Source organism: Thermobia domestica, chromosome 10, assembly GCF_964235325.1.
Source record: "Thermobia domestica chromosome 10, izTheDome1.hap1.1, whole genome shotgun sequence".
Classification (NCBI taxonomy): Eukaryota; Metazoa; Arthropoda; class Insecta; order Zygentoma; family Lepismatidae; genus Thermobia; species Thermobia domestica.
The window spans coordinates 122,768,950-122,790,724 of NC_137463.1; the positions used below are offsets into that span (position 1 = coordinate 122,768,950).

Consider the following 21,775-nt stretch of genomic DNA (forward strand, 5'->3'; position numbering starts at 1 on the left):
ACAAACATTTGTCATGTATATCGACAAAGAAAGGAGTTTTTGTCTTATCAACTTTGAAATTACACATAGAAAAGGATAGAAAAGGTATTTTAAAATCATAAATTTATTGGAACAAAACATTTCATGTGTTGGATTCTAAGTATTTTACATCATTTTAAGACAGGTATACTAGTGGCTTTGGTTGTACAAACATTTGCTGTCCCCTTTATACACATATCTATTGCACTCATTACAGATAATTTTATTGCCTCTTTTTTGATCTGACACTTCATTGAGTTGCTGTTCACTTTTATCCCAGCTCAAAAATTTTCAGTATAGTCCTCGTGTTCAGTTCGACATCATTTAGGTAATCTAGAGTGACCAGAATATCATCATCGCCATTCTTCGTCGGTCAAACATCTGGTTACGCTTCATACTTCACAGAACCTCACATAGGTGAAAAATATCTCCATTTCGAAATTCTAACGTCAGTAAAATTTGGTGTCGTGTGGTTACCTGTATTGACTAGTAAATTGTAACAAAAAGCCTGAAAAATGCCTTCAATAAACACGTCTTTGAGGAAAACATTCCGTGAGAGGCTAACGCTTGAACAACAGGATTGTCTTTTCTACTGAGTGACTGGACATGTTGGCATTCGCCGAAATGAGCGTGACAACAAAGAGCCAGGAACGCTGTAGTGTCAGGAGTTGCATTTGAGTACTCTCCCTTGCTCTGATTTTCGTACAATAGCTGTTTCGTACAATAAATACACTCTTAAGTGACAAATGGGATAGAAATAAACTGATGAAAATAAGGCAAACGCATTAAAGCTATTTTGAACAATAGACAGATGCCGTCGTGAACTAGCTTCCGATATGCCGAGACTCAATTGTGAAGCGGGCAGTCTCATCTTACTCATTACATTTAGTGTGTCGTACTTACGTTTCGTATTTTGAAGTCTGTTTTGTGTCGCAGAATATTTGGCACATTCTAGTAGGATGACCAGAATAATAGACTTTAAAGGATATTCGAAACTGCCTGGAATACTTAGACTAATGTAGGAGGATGATAAGGCCTTTAGTGACTGTATGTTTGCTTGTACTCTTAAAAGTAGAGTAGATTTTCTTCCTACATATTGAATTTTTTTCTTGAGTATTTTGGGACCATTATTATTATTATTATTATTATTATTATTATTATTATTATTATTATTATTATTATTATTATTATTATTATTATTATTATTATTATTATTTCGTTTTAATATCTTCTTTCATAACACTTGAATTTTCACAACACCCTTTTTGAAGTTGTATTTTGAAGTATTTATTCACATTATCTGCCAGCCCTTGGCTTGCCGTGAGGGGGATAAATAGCCTCACAGCTGATGCCACAATTAAATCATAATAATTCATTCATTAATATTTATTGAAATTTATATTCAATTTGATTTCTTCCTTTCATTCTTTTTCTTTCTTAATTTTTCTTATTTTTGCATCTTTTTCATGTTCATTTTTATTGCTTTTTTGTAGTTTATATATTTTCCCCCATGTTCTATATCAGTTTTCACGACTTTCTTCATCCAGCTGTCCTAGGATGCTTCCAGTCTTTGAGTTACTGGTAGCTACTGGATGTCTCTGTATTTTTCATTCCGTGACTTCCCTCTTCACAATACCATTCCTATTCTATATACCCTACATTGCGTTTTATTGAACACGTTTTCTGACAAGATGTTATCTGTAGTAGCAATGTGAAGGTTAGGAGTACCAGACTCATGTACTACCTATAAACTACTGAGTAACAAGATTTATTCACTGTTACTATATTTTTATTGTTTATGCTCACTTACCTTTTCATCGGGGAGTGACTTCTATAATTTGAAGATTTCTATCGTATATCTTCACATTTAATGTTTATATTAAAATATTATTTATCTTTTTAAACTTACTTCTCTACCAGTCTGATGTCAGCTTAACACCAAACTATTTGAACATATTTTATTCCCCACCTATTCAAAATTCTTTCTCTACATGCACAATTTATTTACTAAAATATTCAACAATCATTTTTATGCACTTGGAGAACAGACCGTTCTGACTCACTTTCTAAATACGCTTTTCTTACGTTTCGAGACCAATGAATCCGTACCAATGACAAACGAAATCCACCTTCTACGAAATTAAAGATACAATCTATGGTTGTAATTATATAATTGCCAATTTTATGTTTATTGTAAACGTATTCTTTATTCACTTTTAACTACACTTTGAGCTTCAATAATACGAGGAAATAATTGTAATACTTATAATCTTCAATTTTTCAGATGATGGGAAACGTAACTGAGTGTATTGATGATCCACAAGGGGCAAAGAAAACATCTATAGAAGATTGGTACACGGTAAGTTCAATATGGTCAAAGATAACACAAATGAGTTTTTGTCATCGCTGCGTGAGCAAGAGAGGAAGATCTGTCATGAATGCAAGTATACGTTTACAACATAGGAAATTTCAACATTTATTGTTATTGCCATACTGTAAGAAGAGTTTCAATTCATATTGAGTTTGGACCCCTCCCGAAATAAATTCCTGCGTACGCTACTGTGAAAGAATACTGTTTACATCGATTGATGAGTGAAATTTGGTTGAACGTTTTAAGCTCCACTACCGCGTTTGTCAATTCACTTGCTTTTTGAATTAATTTTGATTACTTTCATCCAATACAGTAAACGTTTAACCATTTAGTTCAAATTCGTTGGAGCTGATTCGATATATGTTTAGCCATCGTGTGGTATAAAGTGTAACCACGAAACATTCACTTCGTTATTTTGTTGTGCAGTGGTGCGTTGTGGTTGAAGTTTGATCAAATGTTAAGGTAAGTTTCTAGTAATAACATCAGCGTCATGGTTGCTTTTCATATTGCACTCGAGATAATTTCCTCACGTCCCACATTCTTCGAAATATGAGCATATGCATCTAAATGAAAGTAGGCATTATAGAAATTCAATAAATTTCTTGAGAATAATCAAATGCTATTTTGTTAATATATCTTGCTGAGTTAAAATGTACGTAATAATTTGGGATTCAAATACTCATTAGTTATGTGTAAAGATACATTATTGTTGGTATTTCCTTCTAGCTATTTTAGGAAAAAACAGTTTAGTCTTTTAGATATAGCTAAGCCAGTTTTTTTTTAATAGAAGGGGGAGATTGTTTCTTTTTTTCCGGCCAGGAAGATTTCCTCTTTTAGCTATGGACTTTTTGTAAAGGAGGGCAAAGCATCCCTTGGTGCCGCTTGCCTATAAATACGAATGGTTATCATTCAAATCATATTAATTTTTGGCGCAGAGGTTCTGCGTGAGGACGCGTAGGAGATCACTTCGCAGCTCTTTGTTGGCAAATGTCTCAATGGTGGCATAGTAGAGAATGTTAGAGTCCCTAGGGTTGTTATTTGTTAAAAGCTCAGATGAATGATTTTGAGTCAGAAATCTTCAGTACTCTAAATGGGAACCAGTATTTCCTGTTAAGGTAGGAATTTGGTAGGATAGTCCGTGTGTATCTATTACACCTTTAGCCCTTTAACCTTTTCGGTCATTTTTACATATGGCATTACTCACAGTATAAAAATTTAGATCTTGTACTAGGTTAATGATAGCGATAATCTTCTTTTATAAATGTAGTGTGTTCCGTTGGTTCTGTTGCTGACTTACTTTAAAACTAAAACAAAAATAAATAAGTAAACATGGTGCCTCTCGTTCTCCATACAGAATTAATCATAACAGTTCTTTTCTGTTTTCTGTCTCCATACAGGATTAATCATTCTTTTCTAACAGTTTAAAAACTTAAATCCATATGTACATTCTCAACATTTGATAGAAAGAGGTTATCATCAGAGAACATCATCAAGGAGGGTCTAATAATTACTATGTTGAAGGGCATACATGCAAAACAAATACCTACATACTTTTATATATTGGTATGTCCGCTATATTCATTAGATTTCTAATTATACTCTTGCTTCCTTAACGTGTATGAAGATCAAAAGTAAGTATAATCACTTTTAGTCCTCACGCAGAGACACTATCTATCTTTCTACTTTTCGAGCAATCTGAAGTGACTGTGCACTGCTCGAGAGTCTTAAATTTCTGGTTAGGCAACTTGCCTTACATAAAACTCGCTGAAATCGCTAAAAATGCATAAGCAAGAATTCTGTCTTAGACAAAACAGACTTGCATATTTTAAAATGGAATAGATGGCTAAATATCTCAATAATCCAAAGAATGTCTAGGTATGGCTGTGTCTAGGGCATAGTTATTTAAAAAAACACGGAAATATCTCTAGTTAATTAAAAAAAAGCCTTGAGTTCTTTCCACTTAGAACTATATTTCTTAAGAAAATTCCAGTTGAAATTGCGTTTCTCTCTAATGGTGATTAATTCAAGACCTATATTGGATCTCGAAAACAACGTTATTAAATTATAGCTCCCTCTAGAGGTATAGTTCCTACTCTTTAGATTATAATCAGTAAATAAACTCTAGTTATGCTAAGAATTCCATAATACTTCGGAGTTGCGAATGTAACCTTCTTTGTATTCACTTACAAGCCTTCCAGTACGCTTTAATTTCTAAAGGTTCCTTCAATATCTATCCAGAAACTGGGTTAATATCTACTCGTATCATAGCCAATCAGAGACTCGGCTGTTAGATAAGGATGCTATCTAAGTTTGAGTTTAAAAGGATAGGTTTGGTTTCGAAATGAAAATGAAAAAAATGAAATCTTTAAGTTTTACGTCCCACGTTATGCCGGTTAGGCTAAAGGAGACGGTGATGATGAGAGATGAGTGAAATGGTGGAATGAAGATAGTGGGAGGAAACGGGAGAACCCCGAGAAAACCCACGAGCACGATGTTTGTCCACCACAAAGTCCACACACGCGCGAGCTGGGATCGAACCAGGGACTCCAAGCACCGGAGGTGAACGCTCTACCACTGAGCCACCGCGCCCCCAGGTTTGGATTCGAGTAGGATATTTCCCTCATATAGGGAAAAATTGTCTCTTACTTGGAAACAGATAAATTCAAAGGTTGTAAGGAACAAATAAATTTATAGACCCTTAAGAGTAAGGCCTAACCAACGGAATATTTAAGAGTAAGGCCTATCACCATCTTTTCTGCAGACCGTGTATGTCATCTGCCTTTGTGGGACTCGAACCCATGAACATAGGATTCAATATACAATATTCCTACAGCTGGTATCACTACCAACTAGACTTAACTGAGCGCGTGCATACTCTCAGAAACACAACAAAAAAACCAATATCTATAACAGGAGTAGGATCAAAGTACAAGATATTAATATTCATATTCAACCAGTATTTTTACAAAACAAATATACCAAAGTTTTAGACCTTCCAGGATATTATCGTACGATCAACATGCACGGCAGTGCACAGCAGCCAAGTTCCGCAAAGAAAATGAAAACTGGCCTGCATATCATACACGAAAAAGAGTTTTTGCTAAAATCGCCTATTTCGAGGCTTTGTAAAAAGATTCTATTAAGGGTAGAAACATGAAATTTAGAATTAAAGGAGATATCTCAGAGATGTACTCATATGCCAAATCTCATATTCCTATCTTTAACCATATTCGAGTACTTAACCCCTGAAATATGCAGTTTTCAGGCTCACTGACTCACTGACTCAATCATCAAGTTGATTAGATACTTCCAATGAGACAGAAACGTGAAACTCTGCGCAAAGGTACCTTATAATGACTTGACTATGGAAAAAGTCCGAAATTTCGGGAATGTCCTATGCAAAAGTTTTTATAGGCAAAAAACTGTCCTCAGCCAAGCAAGAAATTGATTCACTCACTCACTCATCAAACTGATTAGGTACTTCCCAATGAGACAGAAACGTGAAACTTTACATAAAGGTACTCTATAACAACTTGAGTATGGAAAAAGTCCGAAATCTGAGGAATGTACTATGGTACATTTTTTATGAGCAAAAACTATCCTTAGCCAGGAAAAAAATCGTTTCACTCACTCACTCATCAAATTGATTAGGTACTTCCCAATGAGATAAAAAAATTGAAACTTTGCATAAAGGTATTCTAAAATAACTTGAGTATGGAAAAAGACCGAAATCTGAGGAATGTGCTATGGGAATTTTTTATGTGCAAAAAACTGTCCTTAGTCAGGAAAATAATCGTTTCACTCAGTCACTCATCAAATTGATTAGTTACTCCCCAATGAGACAGAGACGTGAAACTCTGCACAAAGGTACCTTATAATGACTTGAGTATGGAAAAGGTCCGAAATCTGAGGAATGTGTTCTGGGAAATTTTTCTGGCCAAAAAACTGTCCTTATCCAAGCAGGAAATCGTTTCACTCAGTCACTCATCAAATTGATTAGGTATTTCCCAATGAGATGGAAACTTGAAACTTTGCATAAAGGTACCCTATAACGACTTGATTATGGAAAAGGTCCGAAATTTGAGCAATGTGTTATGGGAAATTTTTTATGTGCAAAAAACTGACCTTAGCGAGGAAAAAAATCATTCACTCACTTACTCATCAAATTGATTAGGTACTTCTCAATGAGACAGAGACGTGAAACTCTGCACAATGGTACCTTATAATGACTTGAGTATGGAAAAGGTCCGAAATTTGAGGAATGTTTTACGGGAAAGTTTTTATAGGCAGAAAACTTCCCAATGAGATAAAAACTTGAAACATTAGACAAGGAAGAAATCGATTCACTCACTCACTCATCAAGTTAAATAGGTACTTCCCAATGGGATAGAGGCATGAAACTTTGCATAAAGGTCCCTATTACAACTTGAGTATGGAAAACGTCCTAATTCTGAGGAATGTGCTTTGGGAAATTTTTATGGTCAAAAAACTGTCCTTAGCCAGGAAAAAATCGCTTCACTCACTCACTCATCAAATTGATGAGGTACTTTCCAATGAGATAGAGACATGAGGCTTTTCATAAGGTACCCTATAACGAGTTGAGTATAGAAAAATTCCGAATGTGATGAATGTGCTTTGGGAAACTTTTTATGTGCAAAAAACTGTCTTAGCCAGGAAAAAAATCGTTTCACTCACTCACTCATCAAATTGATTAGGTACTTCTCAATGAGACAGAGACGTGAAACTCTGCACAAAGGTACCTTATAATGACTTGAGTATGGGAAAAGTCCGAAATTTGAGAAATGTGCTATGGGAAAGTTTTCATAATCAAAAAACTGTCCTTAGCCAAGGAAGAAATCGTTCCACTCACCCAGTCATCAAATTGATTAGTACTTCCCAACGAGATAGAAACGTGAAACTTTTGCATGAAGGTACCCTATAACAACTTGAATATGGAAAACGTCCGAAATCTGAGAAATGTGCAATGGGAAAGTTTTTATAGTCAAAAAACTGTCCTTAGCCAATCAAGAAATCGTTTCACTCACTCACTCATCAAATTGATTAGGTACTTCCCAATGAGATAGAAACGTGAAACTTTGCATAAAGGTACCCTATAATGACTTGAGTATGGAAAAGGTCAGAAATCTAAGGAATGTGCTATTGGTTTTTATGGGCGAAAAACTGTTCTTAACCAAGCATAAATCGGTTTATTCTCTGAATCATCAAATTGATTAGGTACTTCCACTGAGATACAGACGTGAAACTTTGCATAGAAGCACCCTATAATGACTCGAGTACAGAAAAAGTCCGAATGTGATTAATGTGCTATGGGAGTTTTTTATTGGTGAGAACCTGTCCTTAGCCAAATATAAATAGGTTCGTCCTCTCACTCATCAAATTGATTACATGCTTTTCAATGAGATAGAAACGTGAAACTCTTCTTAAAGGTACCTTATAATTGCTTAAGTGTAAAAAAATCCCAAATGTGAGGAATGTGCTATGGGAAATTTTCCATGGGCGAAAAACTGCCCTTAGCAAAGCAGAAAACGGTTCATTCACTCACTCATCACATTGACTTGCAAGTTTCCAATGAGATAATGACGTGAAGTTGTGCATAAAGACACCTTATAATGACTTGAGTGTGAAAAAGGACCGTAGTGTGAGGAATGTGCTATGGGAAATTTTTTATGGGTGAAAAACTGTTTTTAGCCAAGCAGATATCGGTTCATTCATTCACTCGTCATATTGATTAAGTACTTGTCTGAAATGTGAAGAATGTGCAATGGGAATTTTTAATGGGTAAAAAACTGTTTTATCCAAGCAGATATCGGTTCATTCATTCACTCATCACATTGATTAAGTACTTGTTTACGAAATATTGACGTAAAAGTCTGTAATTTGAACCTTATAATGACTTGAGTATGGAAAAGGTCTGAAATTTAAGTAATGTACTAAAGGAATTTTTTTATGGGTGAAAACTGTCCTTAGCCAAGCAGAAATCGGTTCACTCACTGACTGATTCACTCATAGCATTAATTAGGTACTTCCCAATGAGATAGAAGGATGAATCTCTGCATAAAGGTACCTTATAATGATTTGAGTATGGAAAAAGTCCGAAATGTGACGAATGTGCTATGGGAATTCTTTTATAGGCAAAAAATTGCCCGTACCCATTAGGCACTTTTCAATGAGATGAAGATGTGAATGTCTACACGAAGGTAGCTTATAATGGCTTGAATATGAAAAATATCCGAAATTTAAGGAAAGTGCTATGTAATTTTCTATGGGCGAGAAACTGTCCCTACTCAAACAGAGATCCGTTCATTTACTCACTCATAATTGATTAGGTGCTTCCAAATGAGATAGAGAATTGAAACTCTGCATAATGGTACCTACATTATATAATGACTTGTGTAAGAAAAGGTTCCAAATTTAAGGAATGTACTATGGGAATATTTATGGGCGAAAAACTGTCCATAGCCATTAGGTACTTCTTAATGAGATAAAGATGCGAAACTCTTCATAAAGGTGCCCTGTAACGGCTTGAAAATGAAATTTGAGGAATTTGCTATGAAAAATTTTTCATTGGCAAAAAAAAAAAACTGTCCTTACAATCATAAATCGGGAACCATTCCGTTATTGAACATATCATGTCCATAGTAATAATGTTGTTAATCGTCTGAGTGGTCGAGGTGGTGCCCTCCTCGCTGGTCTATTAGCTACCACATGCACCTTTGGTGTATGGGGTCCTGTGTTTGATTCCCGGTGGAAGAGCCTTTGTAATCTTAACTCTCCTCGATGTTTCTGTGTTCGTGTCCCTGTCGTTCTAGGTTAATAGAAAAATGAGTTAAGGTCACTGAGAAAAATCCATTATCCGTACAGCGGTATAGTATACAATTATACGGGATCTTTATGTTTACTACAGAGATCAATACTTAACATACGTTATCCATATGCTACATATGTACTGCCCTCTTTCGCGCTTAGATGTTAGACAATGTCGTTGCAGGATGTCTGACATCTAACAGTCTTCCGTACTAAATGTATGTCAGCTATAAGTTACATACAGCCTTCTGTATGTGAGATCCTGACCGCCTACATACAGTCTTTTCGTACGTGCGGAAAGTACGTTTATTCGGAACACTTACACTGAAAGTATGTTTAAAATATACTTTTTCAGTTATACACGGAGAAAAATGCATAATCGAGTCGGCAGGTAAATGCTGTTTTTACCAGGTTACGTACGTCACTACATTTAATAATGTTGTTTCATCAGTAGTACTGTGAAGATATGTGTATTTGGACACATGAAAAAGTATCTTATTTTGAACAATGGGACATTTTATTTTAAAAGAACATTGCAGTGAAAAGAATAACTATTCATTTTAAGTTAAATCACCTTTCGACTTTTTTTTCTAAATTCGTTTGCCTTTGCTGTCTGTCATTTACTTCTTACGTTTGTAATTTCTCAATTAATAAAATAACAGATTGCTTCCCCGTCCGCATTCCTATCATCACCTTACCTTGCTTAATCTACAAGCATGCACTTTTTTCATCGAGACGCAATCAGAGTGAATAACCCAGAATATGAACCCGGAAGGAACACCATACAAAATCGATTGAAAGACTTTTGGAAAGGACAGTCGACATGGAGCGAGAGACGAGTTAGAATGTAAACGCGAGCTTCATTTTGAAATTTACGATTGATAGCCTTGCTCTGTCTTATAGAGCACCTTTGTTTCGGCTAACGCCAGATAGCCATCTCCGACGATGCATTGCCTTTTGAGAAGAAGTTTTAAGTTTAACTAAAATTACGGTCTTCGTAAAGTTGGTTTCTCAGTCCGGGTTTCGCCGACTCTTAACCTTGGTTACTTGAACGACCAGCCAGCCAAACAGAGGGATGGACGGACGTCGGCACGTTGGAGGAATCGTCGAGAGGACAACGATCAGACCTGCAAGTAAGTGCGAGTAGATTAACCTATCCTGAAAGTTACTCCCTTCTTACCCCTTTTCATCCCCTTTTTACATCACAGTCTGTTTCTTTTGTACGTGTTGGATTTTATTTAAATGCAACCCAGGTTAGATCCCGTACCTCATGTTTTGTTAAGTTCTATGTTTGCAAATCGTGGGCGCAACTTGTCGGTTCTGTCATCCACAATCACGCCATTTATAAGTACATTATCTGAGCTCTCAGACCGACAAGGGGCGACTGCACATGGCGGAGATGTGGTTTTAACTTGTGTGAATGCACACATATCTGTGACCCTCGATTTATTTTCCATTAGTTTGTTTGCCGTCCACCGTTAGAATTTGATGAAATTCTATTTGTTTTACCACCCTCCCTCAACCCTCTCAATTTGTTGTGTTACTTTGTTTTATGTGCTTTTTAGTTACATTATTTAGGAATATTTATAGAAAATGGTGAATACTAGCATTATGGCACAAGCTCGACTTACGTCTCTACATTCGATTGTGCGCCCCACATTTTTTCACGGCAAGTATGGGGAAGACGTCATTCGTTTTTTTTAGTATTTCGAATCTTACTGCGTCATTTATGAGTTCAATGCAGTAAAGAAGCGTCATTTGCTTCCATGTCTATTACGGGACGGAGCCTTAGCGTGGTTTCTAGCCTTACGTAGGGCAGACGAATTTGTGAACTTGTCGTATGTAGACATAAAGAGATGAATGATCACATTATTTGGTGGTTTTGTAGTTAAGAAGGTGACGGAACACATCATTCGTTCTAGAGATCAAAAAGAAGGGGAACCTATTATGACATATATTTATGAGAAGCTAGATCTCATACTTAGTTTTGATAAAGCCATGCCTATACAACAGCAAATTAATTTTCTTATTGAAGGGTTATTGCCTCAGTACTTTAAGCTCACATGCAACAAATCGTTTTCATCCGTTGATGCGTTATGTGAATTTCTATTACAAGAACAGTCAGCTGAGTTAATAGTGAATTATAAGACGCTTATTAAAGCTAATTCGAAAGAACAAATCTTGCAGTATAGTACACCGGAATTTATCGCTAAGATAGCTGATGTTTCATTGCGCGATAATTCTCATGTTTCATTTCCTCTCGAAGGACAACAGGAAAAAAAAAAGAAATGCTTGCACGTTTGCATTATGATATATTATCCGCTGGGAAAGAATGCGGTGATCAACAGTCTGTAGATTCTATCCCGCCTCCTCAAGAGAAATGTAACTCTTTTTCTTCTTTCCGTTCCTCTGAATGTAAGAGTGCCAATAATAATAATAATAATATGCATGATAGAATGGGCTCCACAACGAATACTTCTGTTATTGCTAAGAACTAACAGAACAGGCGGAAACAGAATCATAGTACGTCTCACGTGAATAACAAAATACACTGTCCGGCCAAAGCATTAGTGTGAAATATGGCACAATTCAAGGGAAGTAATAATTGTAATGTTTTACATAGCGGAAATAGTGCAGGGAATGGTGAGAGACCTGCTTTTAAGACCCACACGATAACTACGCCTATTGTTAGGGATAGAATTCTGCCTTGTATCAAAATTACTAATGGAAACAAAGAGTATAAAGCATTGTTGGACTCTGGGAGTCAAATTTCAATTTGCACTAGGGAACTCCTTCCTCCGAACACTAGACTTGTTAAAAGACGTACTATCATCCGTGGCATCTCGGGTAAAGGACTAGAAACTAACACGTTAGCTGTACTGAAGTTCAAAATTGACGGCTATTCATTTACGCATACTTTTAGAGTTGTAGACAAATTTGCATCTTCTGTTTTGTTGGGGAACGATTGGTTACTCCCTCAACATGTCACTATTAACCAGGATATTCACGTAGTTCATGTAGTTAGGTTTGGGAAGCCTACTGATCACGTGCTACCTGAAAGTCATGCTATAGGCACAGTTTCTGAACAAACAGCGAAACTAATGCAAGCGTATTTCATAACAGCGAAATCTGTTACTTTGCCACCAAATTCCAGCGTTTTAGTACCTGTTCGTAAAATTAATGATTTAGTGGGACTTAAAAATGTTTTCCAAGCCAATGAGAGAATCTGTTCTAAAGCCGAAATTTTTGTGAATGAGTCCAGAGTGGATCCTGTTAATCCTGTCATTAGAGTAGTCAACCCAACCAACAAAAAGTTGTGTTTAGAGAAAAATATTTAGGTGAAGCTATTGACATTAGGCTGGGTGCTCATTATCCAAATGATACAGATAGTGTTCAAAATAATGGTTTAGGCAGTAAACAAGACGACAATAGCGTTCCTGTCGGTTTTGATGTCAAGCGTGTGGACATTAACCCTCAACTTTCGGACGATCAGAAGCAAATGTTTTATTCTGTTATAGAGGAGTATAAGGATTGTTTTTCTTGGTCAGAGGATGATTTTGGAGTGGCCAAGGGTTACGTACATGAAATTAAAATGCTAGATAACGTCCCAGTTCACACCAATCAGTTTCCTATCCCCTTCCACTTAAGAGAAGAAGTTAAGAAACAGATTGATACTTTGCTCAAACAAAAGGTTATTAGGAGATGCATCTCAAGTTATAACTCGCCTATTCTTCTCGTGAAAGAGAAGTCTGGATCTTATAGATTTAGTTTGGATTCTAGAGCTATTAACCTGCACATTACACCAGACAGTTTTCCTGTACCATCGATAGAAGACATTCTTTCGCGTCTTAGTAAGTGTCGCTACCTGTGCTGCTCGGACTTGCTCAGTGGTTTCTTCCAAGTGAAAATCGCGGAAGAATACCAACATGTCACTGCCTTTTCAATCCCAGGAGTTGGTTCATTTTGTTTTACAGCACTCCCACAGGACCTTATCACTAGTTCCGCTGGTTTAAACAGATTAGTGAAAATGACATTGGAAGGATTAGAATCTGAACAAATTGTCGGGTACCTTGATGATTTTTTTTGGGGTGTGAACACTTTTGAGGATATTATCAACTTCACCAAGAAGTTATTTCAACGAATTAGAGAACGTGGTCTTAAACTTGCACCAGAAAAAACGAAATTGGCTTTTTTTCATTAACGGTTTTGGGACACGATATTTCGTACGATGACTTGCGAATTTCCAAGAAAATAACAGACTCCATTAGTAATTATGAACGTCCGAAGACGAAAAAACATGTGAAAAGTTTTCTAGGATTAGCTAGCTTTGTAAGACGATTCTTACCTAATTTTTCTGAAATTTCGGAGCCTTTGAACTCGCTTCTCAGAAAGGATGTACCGTTCAAGTGGACACAAAAACAACAAGATGCTTTTGAGAAAATTAAAGACCTTATCAAAAATCGCCATATTTGATGCATTATAATCCGAAACACCCTGTATACTTGTTCAGTGATGCATCAACTCGCGGTCTCGCTGCCGTGCTTAAACAACCTATATCCTCTCCAGATGACCCAGAGTTAGCACCCATTGCTTATTGTAGCCGTATCTTAAGTAAAAGCGAAAAGTCTAGACACCCTATGAACTTGAAATTTTGAGTATCATATATGCCTTTAGATCCTTTCGTTATTTTTTACTAGGACGTCACTTATTTTGAAAACGGATTGTAAGAGTCTTTTGTTTTTAAAGCAGACAAAAAATGTAGGTAAATTTGCTAGGTGGCTTACTTTCATTGAGCAGTATAACTTTACTGTTACACACATATCTGGGGTATCTAACGTAGAAGCTGATGCTATTTCACGTTTTTCTCGTGCCCCCAGGGACATTTCAGATGAGCAACAAAATGAGGAAGACCCTCGAGTATTTTCTTCCACTGTTACTAAGTGTAACAATATGCTAAGTGACGAGCCTTCTCTCAGAGATAAACAAATGAAGGACCCGTTTTATAAGGATATTTTTGATTGGTTAGAAAACAAGAAAAAGAAAAATCCCAAAATTGAAAGACAAGCATTTTATTTCACGGTTAAAGATGGAATATTGTATAGAAAACAAAAAACATCTAGTGGTATGAAATTTTTAGTTGCTGTACCTGTTTCATTACGCTATAAAGTTTGTGATGTGGCTCATACTTCTGCCATTGGTTCAAGTCACGGAGGCTTTTCTAAGACATATGATCTTTTAGTGAAATCTGTGTATTTCCCTAATATGAAACAATATCTATCAGAAATGCAAAGAATGTTTAATTTGCCAGTCCAGCAAAAATAAACCTGGTTCTGCTTATGGTACATTGCAAACGTATCCTCAAGTGCCGCCCTTCTATCGCATTTTTGTAGACATTGGAGGGGTGTACTCCTCGAGTAATATTTTGAGACACAAATATTTGATTGTCGTTGTGGATGCTGCTACTCGGTATACTATTTGTGGTTCATTAGCAGATATAACAGCGTCTTCTGTAAGTAGTTTTCTTTATGAAAATGTAATTTTGAAATACGGTATTTTTAAAGAATTAGTCACAGACAAAGGTCCATGTTTTACAAGTAATCTATTCAAGGAGTTGTGTGCTATGATTGGAGCTAAGATTCGATTTGTAAATGTTCAAGCTCATTACGCTAACGGGGCTGCTGAGATAGCTATCCGAAATATTGAACAGAGACTGAAATCTGCGTTGTGTAATAAAGATCAAGGAAAATGGGTCGAACTGTTGCCATCTGTTGTGTTAGCCCACAATTTATTGTTAACTTATCCTCTGGATAAAGCCCCTTTGAACTTTTGCATGGATTCAGATGTAAAATGCTACACGAAGCAATTGTGGACACCCCTTGTCAATTTCAGGACAATGATGAACGTTTACAGCAACTTGGAGAAATACGAGACAAAGCCGACGAGATAAATGGTTCCAGAGACATAAGACGGCAACGAAATTTTGTGACAAACGTCATTCAAAACCCAGTTTCAAAGTCAGAGACAAGGTATGGATTTTGGACAGCACCACGAAGAAAGGATCCACTCGACCTTTCAGTGGACGTTATTTTGGTCCAGGAATCATTCAAGATATTGACTACCCAAATTCCTATTTTGTTAAGTTCAAGACTGCGCGAGGAAGATTCAAGGTTGATTCGATTGCAGTACAAAGATTGAAGAAGTGCTACGAGAAACAGAAGAAGGAAAAACGAGGAAGAGGAAGAAGAAGATTATGTTGACTTGGATATACAAGACGTTGTTGAGGGATGCTACTGCGAATGCCTACTGTGCCGAAATACAGAAAGAGAAAGAAAAAGAAGAACACTATGAAATTATTTTTAACCCCTGTGGTGAACATGATAGAAAAAGAAGAAAATATTCCATCTGTGAAGTGATTGCCAACCAATTACCCACTTGGGCTGAAACAGGGAAGGATTTTTCCGGTTTGAAACCGAAGTCTGGTGCCAATTCTGCAATCAACAAGAAAATCAGTGTTTTTCGTGGAGATATTGCTATGATTAAAGCTGACGCTGTTGTCAACCCCACGAATGAATTACTTATTCCATTAGGAGGAACAGATAGAAGTATCCAAGAAGCTGCAGGAGAAGAATTTCGCAAAGATTGTGAGAAAATGCGTTTTATAAAACCAGGACAAGTGAAGATTGCTCCAGGTTATAATCTCCCCGCTGACCATGTATTATTGACGTGTGGTCCTAGAGATGCGAACAAGAAGACTTTGGAGAATTGTTATAACAATTGTTTTGATTTTGTGTTGAAAAATCAGTTTTCAACTGTGGCTTTTCCTTGCATCGCTGCTGGTGCATTTAATTTCCCTAAGGAACCTGCTGCGAGAATTGCATTGTTGAGTACACGAAAATTTTTAGAGGATCATGTGGACAACGTAGACCGTATTGTATTGTGTATTTTCGACAAGGAGAATTAGGATCTCTATCAGCGTCTTTTACCTGTGTATTTTCCCTTGGAAGAAGGAAAAGGAGCGGAAGTTGTTTCTCTGCAATGAAGTTTTTTCTAAGAAAAAAGAGGAAAAAGAAGACGGTTCTCAAAGGAAGATTTGATGGATTAGGAACATCTGTGAAGTTGGTGACGAATTTTGTTTTGACACTGACCATGTCACTATGAAATTTGTTTTGGTTTGTTTGTATTTCTAAGTCTTGCTGGCAATAACAATTACAACGAAGAGAAGGAGAAAAAGGGAGTACTCATATAGACATAATTGTTTTTTCAGTTACTTAGAACTGTTGGTTAACTTTGTAGAACACGTTCTTTTTCCTGGTCATCTTATCAACAGCTTATAAACTGAATAAATTAGTATCTAGGCGCCAAATCAACATCTTATTGATACATTATGTTTTGCAGAAGAAAGCTAGGGAGATAGACGCAACTGTGAATTGATATGTGTATGCTATCTATGTTATGATAGTGATGAAGAAGGAATTCTTACGTTTTATGCATTTTTCAAGACGTATTTTATAACCCAAATGTGGATGTAAAGAAGAATGAAGTTTTTCTTTCCCTGGATTTTTGACTCGATCCTACGATTTATTAGTTATTGGGAATATATTCAGTCAATGTATTCTTTTCAAAGGAATATACACTGTTATAGCCTCTAGTGTGATTTTAGTGATCTTTTGCAGTGATCAATTTTTCATCGCCTGCAGTGTATATTAGTAAACTTACGTATTTCATCATGAAGATTACTTGGGATTTATGTATGATGAAGATTTGTGCTTCTTTCATTTATATTTCTGTATATTTGAAGAATTGATTTGATTACACATTTGCCTGTGGGTATACGTACTTTTACTTTTGTATAAGAAAAAAGAAGTTTTTTCTCTTTTATCGCATATTTTGTTAGGGATTTAGGAATATGTTTGGCGATAGTCTGTCATGTTGATTTCTTTAAGGTTTTAATAGCCAGTGCAGAAGGCTATAACTCTGCCAATACGTCGGACATTGTGGAACTAAATTCTCCACAATTCGTTTTTCTAAAACCTGAAATCAACATTCTTTTGTGTTGTTTTATCTGTTCTTTCTATGGGTAGCTAGATTAATTTTTCTTCTACCGCGTAATGATTATTTTGATTATAGAGTTACAATTTTATTGGAATTGGAGTTTTTATTGACCATATATAGATATATACGTATGGATTATGGTTTAGTTATCACTTTTGCACTTTTCCCCCTGATTTTTCGTCGATTTTATTCATTCCGTTATTTTATCCAATTATTGTCCCTATTTTCATATCTTACGTGTTTTGGGCAGTCATTGACTGTATTCCCCAAATTTTGTGATGTCACTATTATATACCTGTCTATCCTACTCCTATAATCTACTTGTACTGAATGAACATTCCAGTTATGTGATGTGTAAGGACATTGTACCTGTGATTTCCAAACCTACATTTTGTGCTTAGTGATTATGTGTTTACAACATCGACCTTGTTGTGCTTACGTCATTTGGCATTGACTGTTCTGCTATCAACTGTGTTAGTGTGTGAAAATTTATGCAGTACTCATCATTTCTTATCATGTGATTCTTTCCAGACTATATTTGCTGCTGTGTTTTTATCATGAAGGTTGAATGGAACTACAAAGATGCTATTTTTTATTAGAAAAACTAAACAGTGATTTTTCTGTTTGTCTCCGAAATGTTTTCATTCGGGACTTTGATTTCAGGGGGGATGAGAAGATATGTGTATTTGTACACATGGCAAAGTATCTTATTTTGAACAATGGGACATTTTATTTTAAAAGAACATTGCAGTGAAAAGAATAACTATTCATTTTAAGTTAAATCACCTTTTGACGTTTTTTCTAAGTTCGTTTGCCTTTTCTGTCTGTCATTTACTTCTTACGTTTGTAATTTCTCAATTAATAAAATAACAGATTGCTTCCCCGTCCGCATTCCTATCATCACCTTACCTTGCTTAATCTACAAGCATGCACTTTTTTCATTCAGATGCAATCAGAGTGAATAACCCAGAATATGAACCCGGAAGGAACACCATACAAAATCGATTGAAAGACTTTTGGAAAGGACAGTCGACATGGAGCGAGAGACGAGTTAGAATGTAAACGCGAGCTTCATTTTGAAATTTACGATTGATAGCCTTGCTCTGTCTTATAGAGCACCTTTGTTTCGGCTAACGCCAGATAGCCATCTCCGACGATGCATTGCCTTTTGAGAAGAAGTTTTAAGTTTAACTAAAATTACGGTTTTCGTAAAGTTGGTTTCTCAGTCCGGGTTTCGCCGACTCTTAACCTTGGTTACTTGAACGACCAGCCAGCCAAACAGAGGGATGGACGGACGTCGGCCCGTTGGAGGAATCGTCGAGAGGAGAACGATCAGACCTGCAAGTAAGTGCGAGTAGATTAACCTATCCTGAAAGTTACTCCCTTCTTACCCCTTTTCATCCCCTTTTTACATCACAGTCTGTTTCTTTTGTACGTGTTGGATTTTATTTAAATGCAACCCAGGTTAGATCCCGTACCTCATGTTTTGTTAAGTTCTATGTTTGCAAATCCTGGGCGCAACTTGTCGGTTCTGTCATCCACAATCACGCCATTTATAAGTTCTGCACATGGCGGAGATGTGGTTTTAACTTGTGTGAATGCACACATATCTGTGACCCTCGATTTATTTTGCCATTAGTTTGTTTGCCGTCCACCGTTAGAATTTGATGAAATTCTATTTGTTTTACCACCCTCCCTCAACCCTCTCAATTTGTTGAGTTACTTTGTTTTATGTGCTTTTTAGTTACATTATTTAGGAATATTTATAGAAAATGGTGAATACTAGCATTATGGCACAAGCTCGACTTACGTCTCTACATTCGATTGTGCGCCCCACATTTTTTCACGGCAAGTATGGGGAAGACGTCATTCGTTTTTTTTAGTATTTCGAATCTTACTGCGTCATTTATGAGTTCAATGCAGTAAAGAAGCGTCATTTGCTTCCATGTCTATTACGGGACGGAGCCTTAGCGTGGTTTCTAGCCTTACGTAGGGCAGACGAATTTGTGAACTTGTCGTATGTAGACATAAAGAGATGAATGATCACATTATTTGGTGGTTTTGTAGTTAAGAAGGTGACGGAACACATCATTCGTTCTAGAGATCAAAAAGAAGGGGAACCTATTATGACATATATTTATGAGAAGCTAGATCTCATACTTAGTTTTGATAAAGCCATGCCTATACAACAGCAAATTAATTTTCTTATTGAAGGGTTATTGCCTCAGTACTTTAAGCTCACATGCAACAAATCGTTTTCATCCGTTGATGCGTTATGTGAATTTCTATTACAAGAACAGTCAGCTGAGTTAATAGTGAATTATAAGACGCTTATTAAAGCTAATTCGAAAGAACAAATCTTGCAGTATAGTACACCGGAATTTATCGCTAAGATAGCTGATGTTTCATTGCGCGATAATTCTCATGTTTCATTTCCTCTCGAAGGACAACAGGAAAAAAAAAGAAATGCTTGCACGTTTGCATTATGATATATTATCCGCTGGGAAAGAATGCGGTGATCAACAGTCTGTAAATTCTATCCCGCCTCCTCAACAGAAATGTAACTCTTTTTCTTCTTTCCGTTCCTCTGAATGTAAGAGTGCCAATAATAATAATAATATGCATGATAGAATGGGCTCCACAACGAATACTTCTGTTATTGCTAAGAACTAACAGAACAGGCGGAAACAGAATCATAGTACGTCTCACGTGAATAACAAAATACACTGTCCGGCCAAAGCATTAGTGTGAAATATGGCACAATTCAAGGGAAGTAATAATTGTAATGTTTTACATAGCGGAAATAGTGCAGGGAATGGTGAGAGACCTGCTTTTAAGACCCACACGATAACTACGCCTATTGTTAGGGATAGAATTCTGCCTTGTATCAAAATTACTAATGGAAACAAAGAGTATAAAGCATTGTTGGACTCTGGGAGTCAAATTTCAATTTGCACTAGGGAACTCCTTCCTCCGAACACTAGACTTGTTAAAAGACGTACTATCATCCGTGGCATCTCGGGTAAAGGACTAGAAACTAACACGTTAGCTGTACTGAAGTTCAAAATTGACGGCTATTCATTTACGCATACTTTTAGAGTTGTAGACAAATTTGCATCTTCTGTTTTGTTGGGGAACGATTGGTTACTCCCTCAACATGTCACTATTAACCAGGATATTCACGTAGTTCATGTAGTTAGGTTTGGGAAGCCTACTGATCACGTGCTACCTGAAAGTCATGCTATAGGCACAGTTTCTGAACAAACAGCGAAACTAATGCAAGCGTATTTCATAACAGCGAAATCTGTTACTTTGCCACCAAATTCCAGCGTTTTAGTACCTGTTCGTAAAATTAATGATTTAGTGGGACTTAAAAATGTTTTCCAAGCCAATGAGAGAATCTGTTCTAAAGCCGAAATTTTTGTGAATGAGTCCAGAGTGGATCCTGTTAATCCTGTCATTAGAGTAGTCAACCCAACCAACAAAAAGTTGTGTTTAGAGAAAAATATTTAGGTGAAGCTATTGACATTAGGCTGGGTGCTCATTATCCAAATGATACAGATAGTGTTCAAAATAATGGTTTAGGCAGTAAACAAGACGACAATAGCGTTCCTGTCGGTTTTGATGTCAAGCGTGTGGACATTAACCCTCAACTTTCGGACGATCAGAAGCAAATGTTTTATTCTGTTATAGAGGAGTATAAGGATTGTTTTTCTTGGTCAGAGGATGATTTTGGAGTGGCCAAGGGTTACGTACATGAAATTAAAATGCTAGATAACGTCCCAGTTCACACCAATCAGTTTCCTATCCCCTTCCACTTAAGAGAAGAAGTTAAGAAACAGATTGATACTTTGCTCAAACAAAAGGTTATTAGGAGATGCATCTCAAGTTATAACTCGCCTATTCTTCTCGTGAAAGAGAAGTCTGGATCTTATAGATTTAGTTTGGATTCTAGAGCTATTAACCTGCACATTACACCAGACAGTTTTCCTGTACCATCGATAGAAGACATTCTTTCGCGTCTTAGTAAGTGTCGCTACCTGTGCTGCTCGGACTTGCTCAGTGGTTTCTTCCAAGTGAAAATCGCGGAAGAATACCAACATGTCACTGCCTTTTCAATCCCAGGAGTTGGTTCATTTTGTTTCACAGCACTCCCACAGGACCTTATCACTAGTTCCGCTGGTTTAAACAGATTAGTGAAAATGACATTGAAAGGATTAGAATCTGAACAAATTGTCGGGTACCTTGATGATTTTTTTGGGGTGTGAACACTTTTGAGGATGTTATCAACTTCACCAAGAAGTTATTTCAACGAATTAGAGAACGTGGTCTTAAACTTGCACCAGAAAAAACGAAATTGGCTTTTTTTTATTAACGGTTTGGGACACGATATTTCGTACGATGGCTTGCGAATTTCCAAGAAAATAACAGACTCCATTAGTAATTATGAACGTCCGAAGACGAAAAAACATGTGAAAAGTTTTCTAGGATTAGCTAGCTTTGTAAGAC

General features: G+C 36.5%; 1 protein-coding gene across 4 annotated transcripts in view; it reads left to right on the forward strand.

Moving 5' to 3' along the window:
- Nucleotides 1-21,775, forward strand: part of LOC145662694 (dynein axonemal intermediate chain 7-like) — a 450,989-nt gene that overhangs the window by 91,331 nt on the left and 337,883 nt on the right. For all 4 annotated transcript variants that reach the window (XM_081728534.1, XM_081728535.1, XM_081728531.1 and 1 more), the window contains exon 6: nt 2,303-2,377. In XM_081728534.1, coding sequence (XP_081584660.1) covers nt 2,303-2,377 — 75 coding nt within the window. The remainder of the gene's footprint in view (nt 1-2,302; nt 2,378-21,775) is intronic.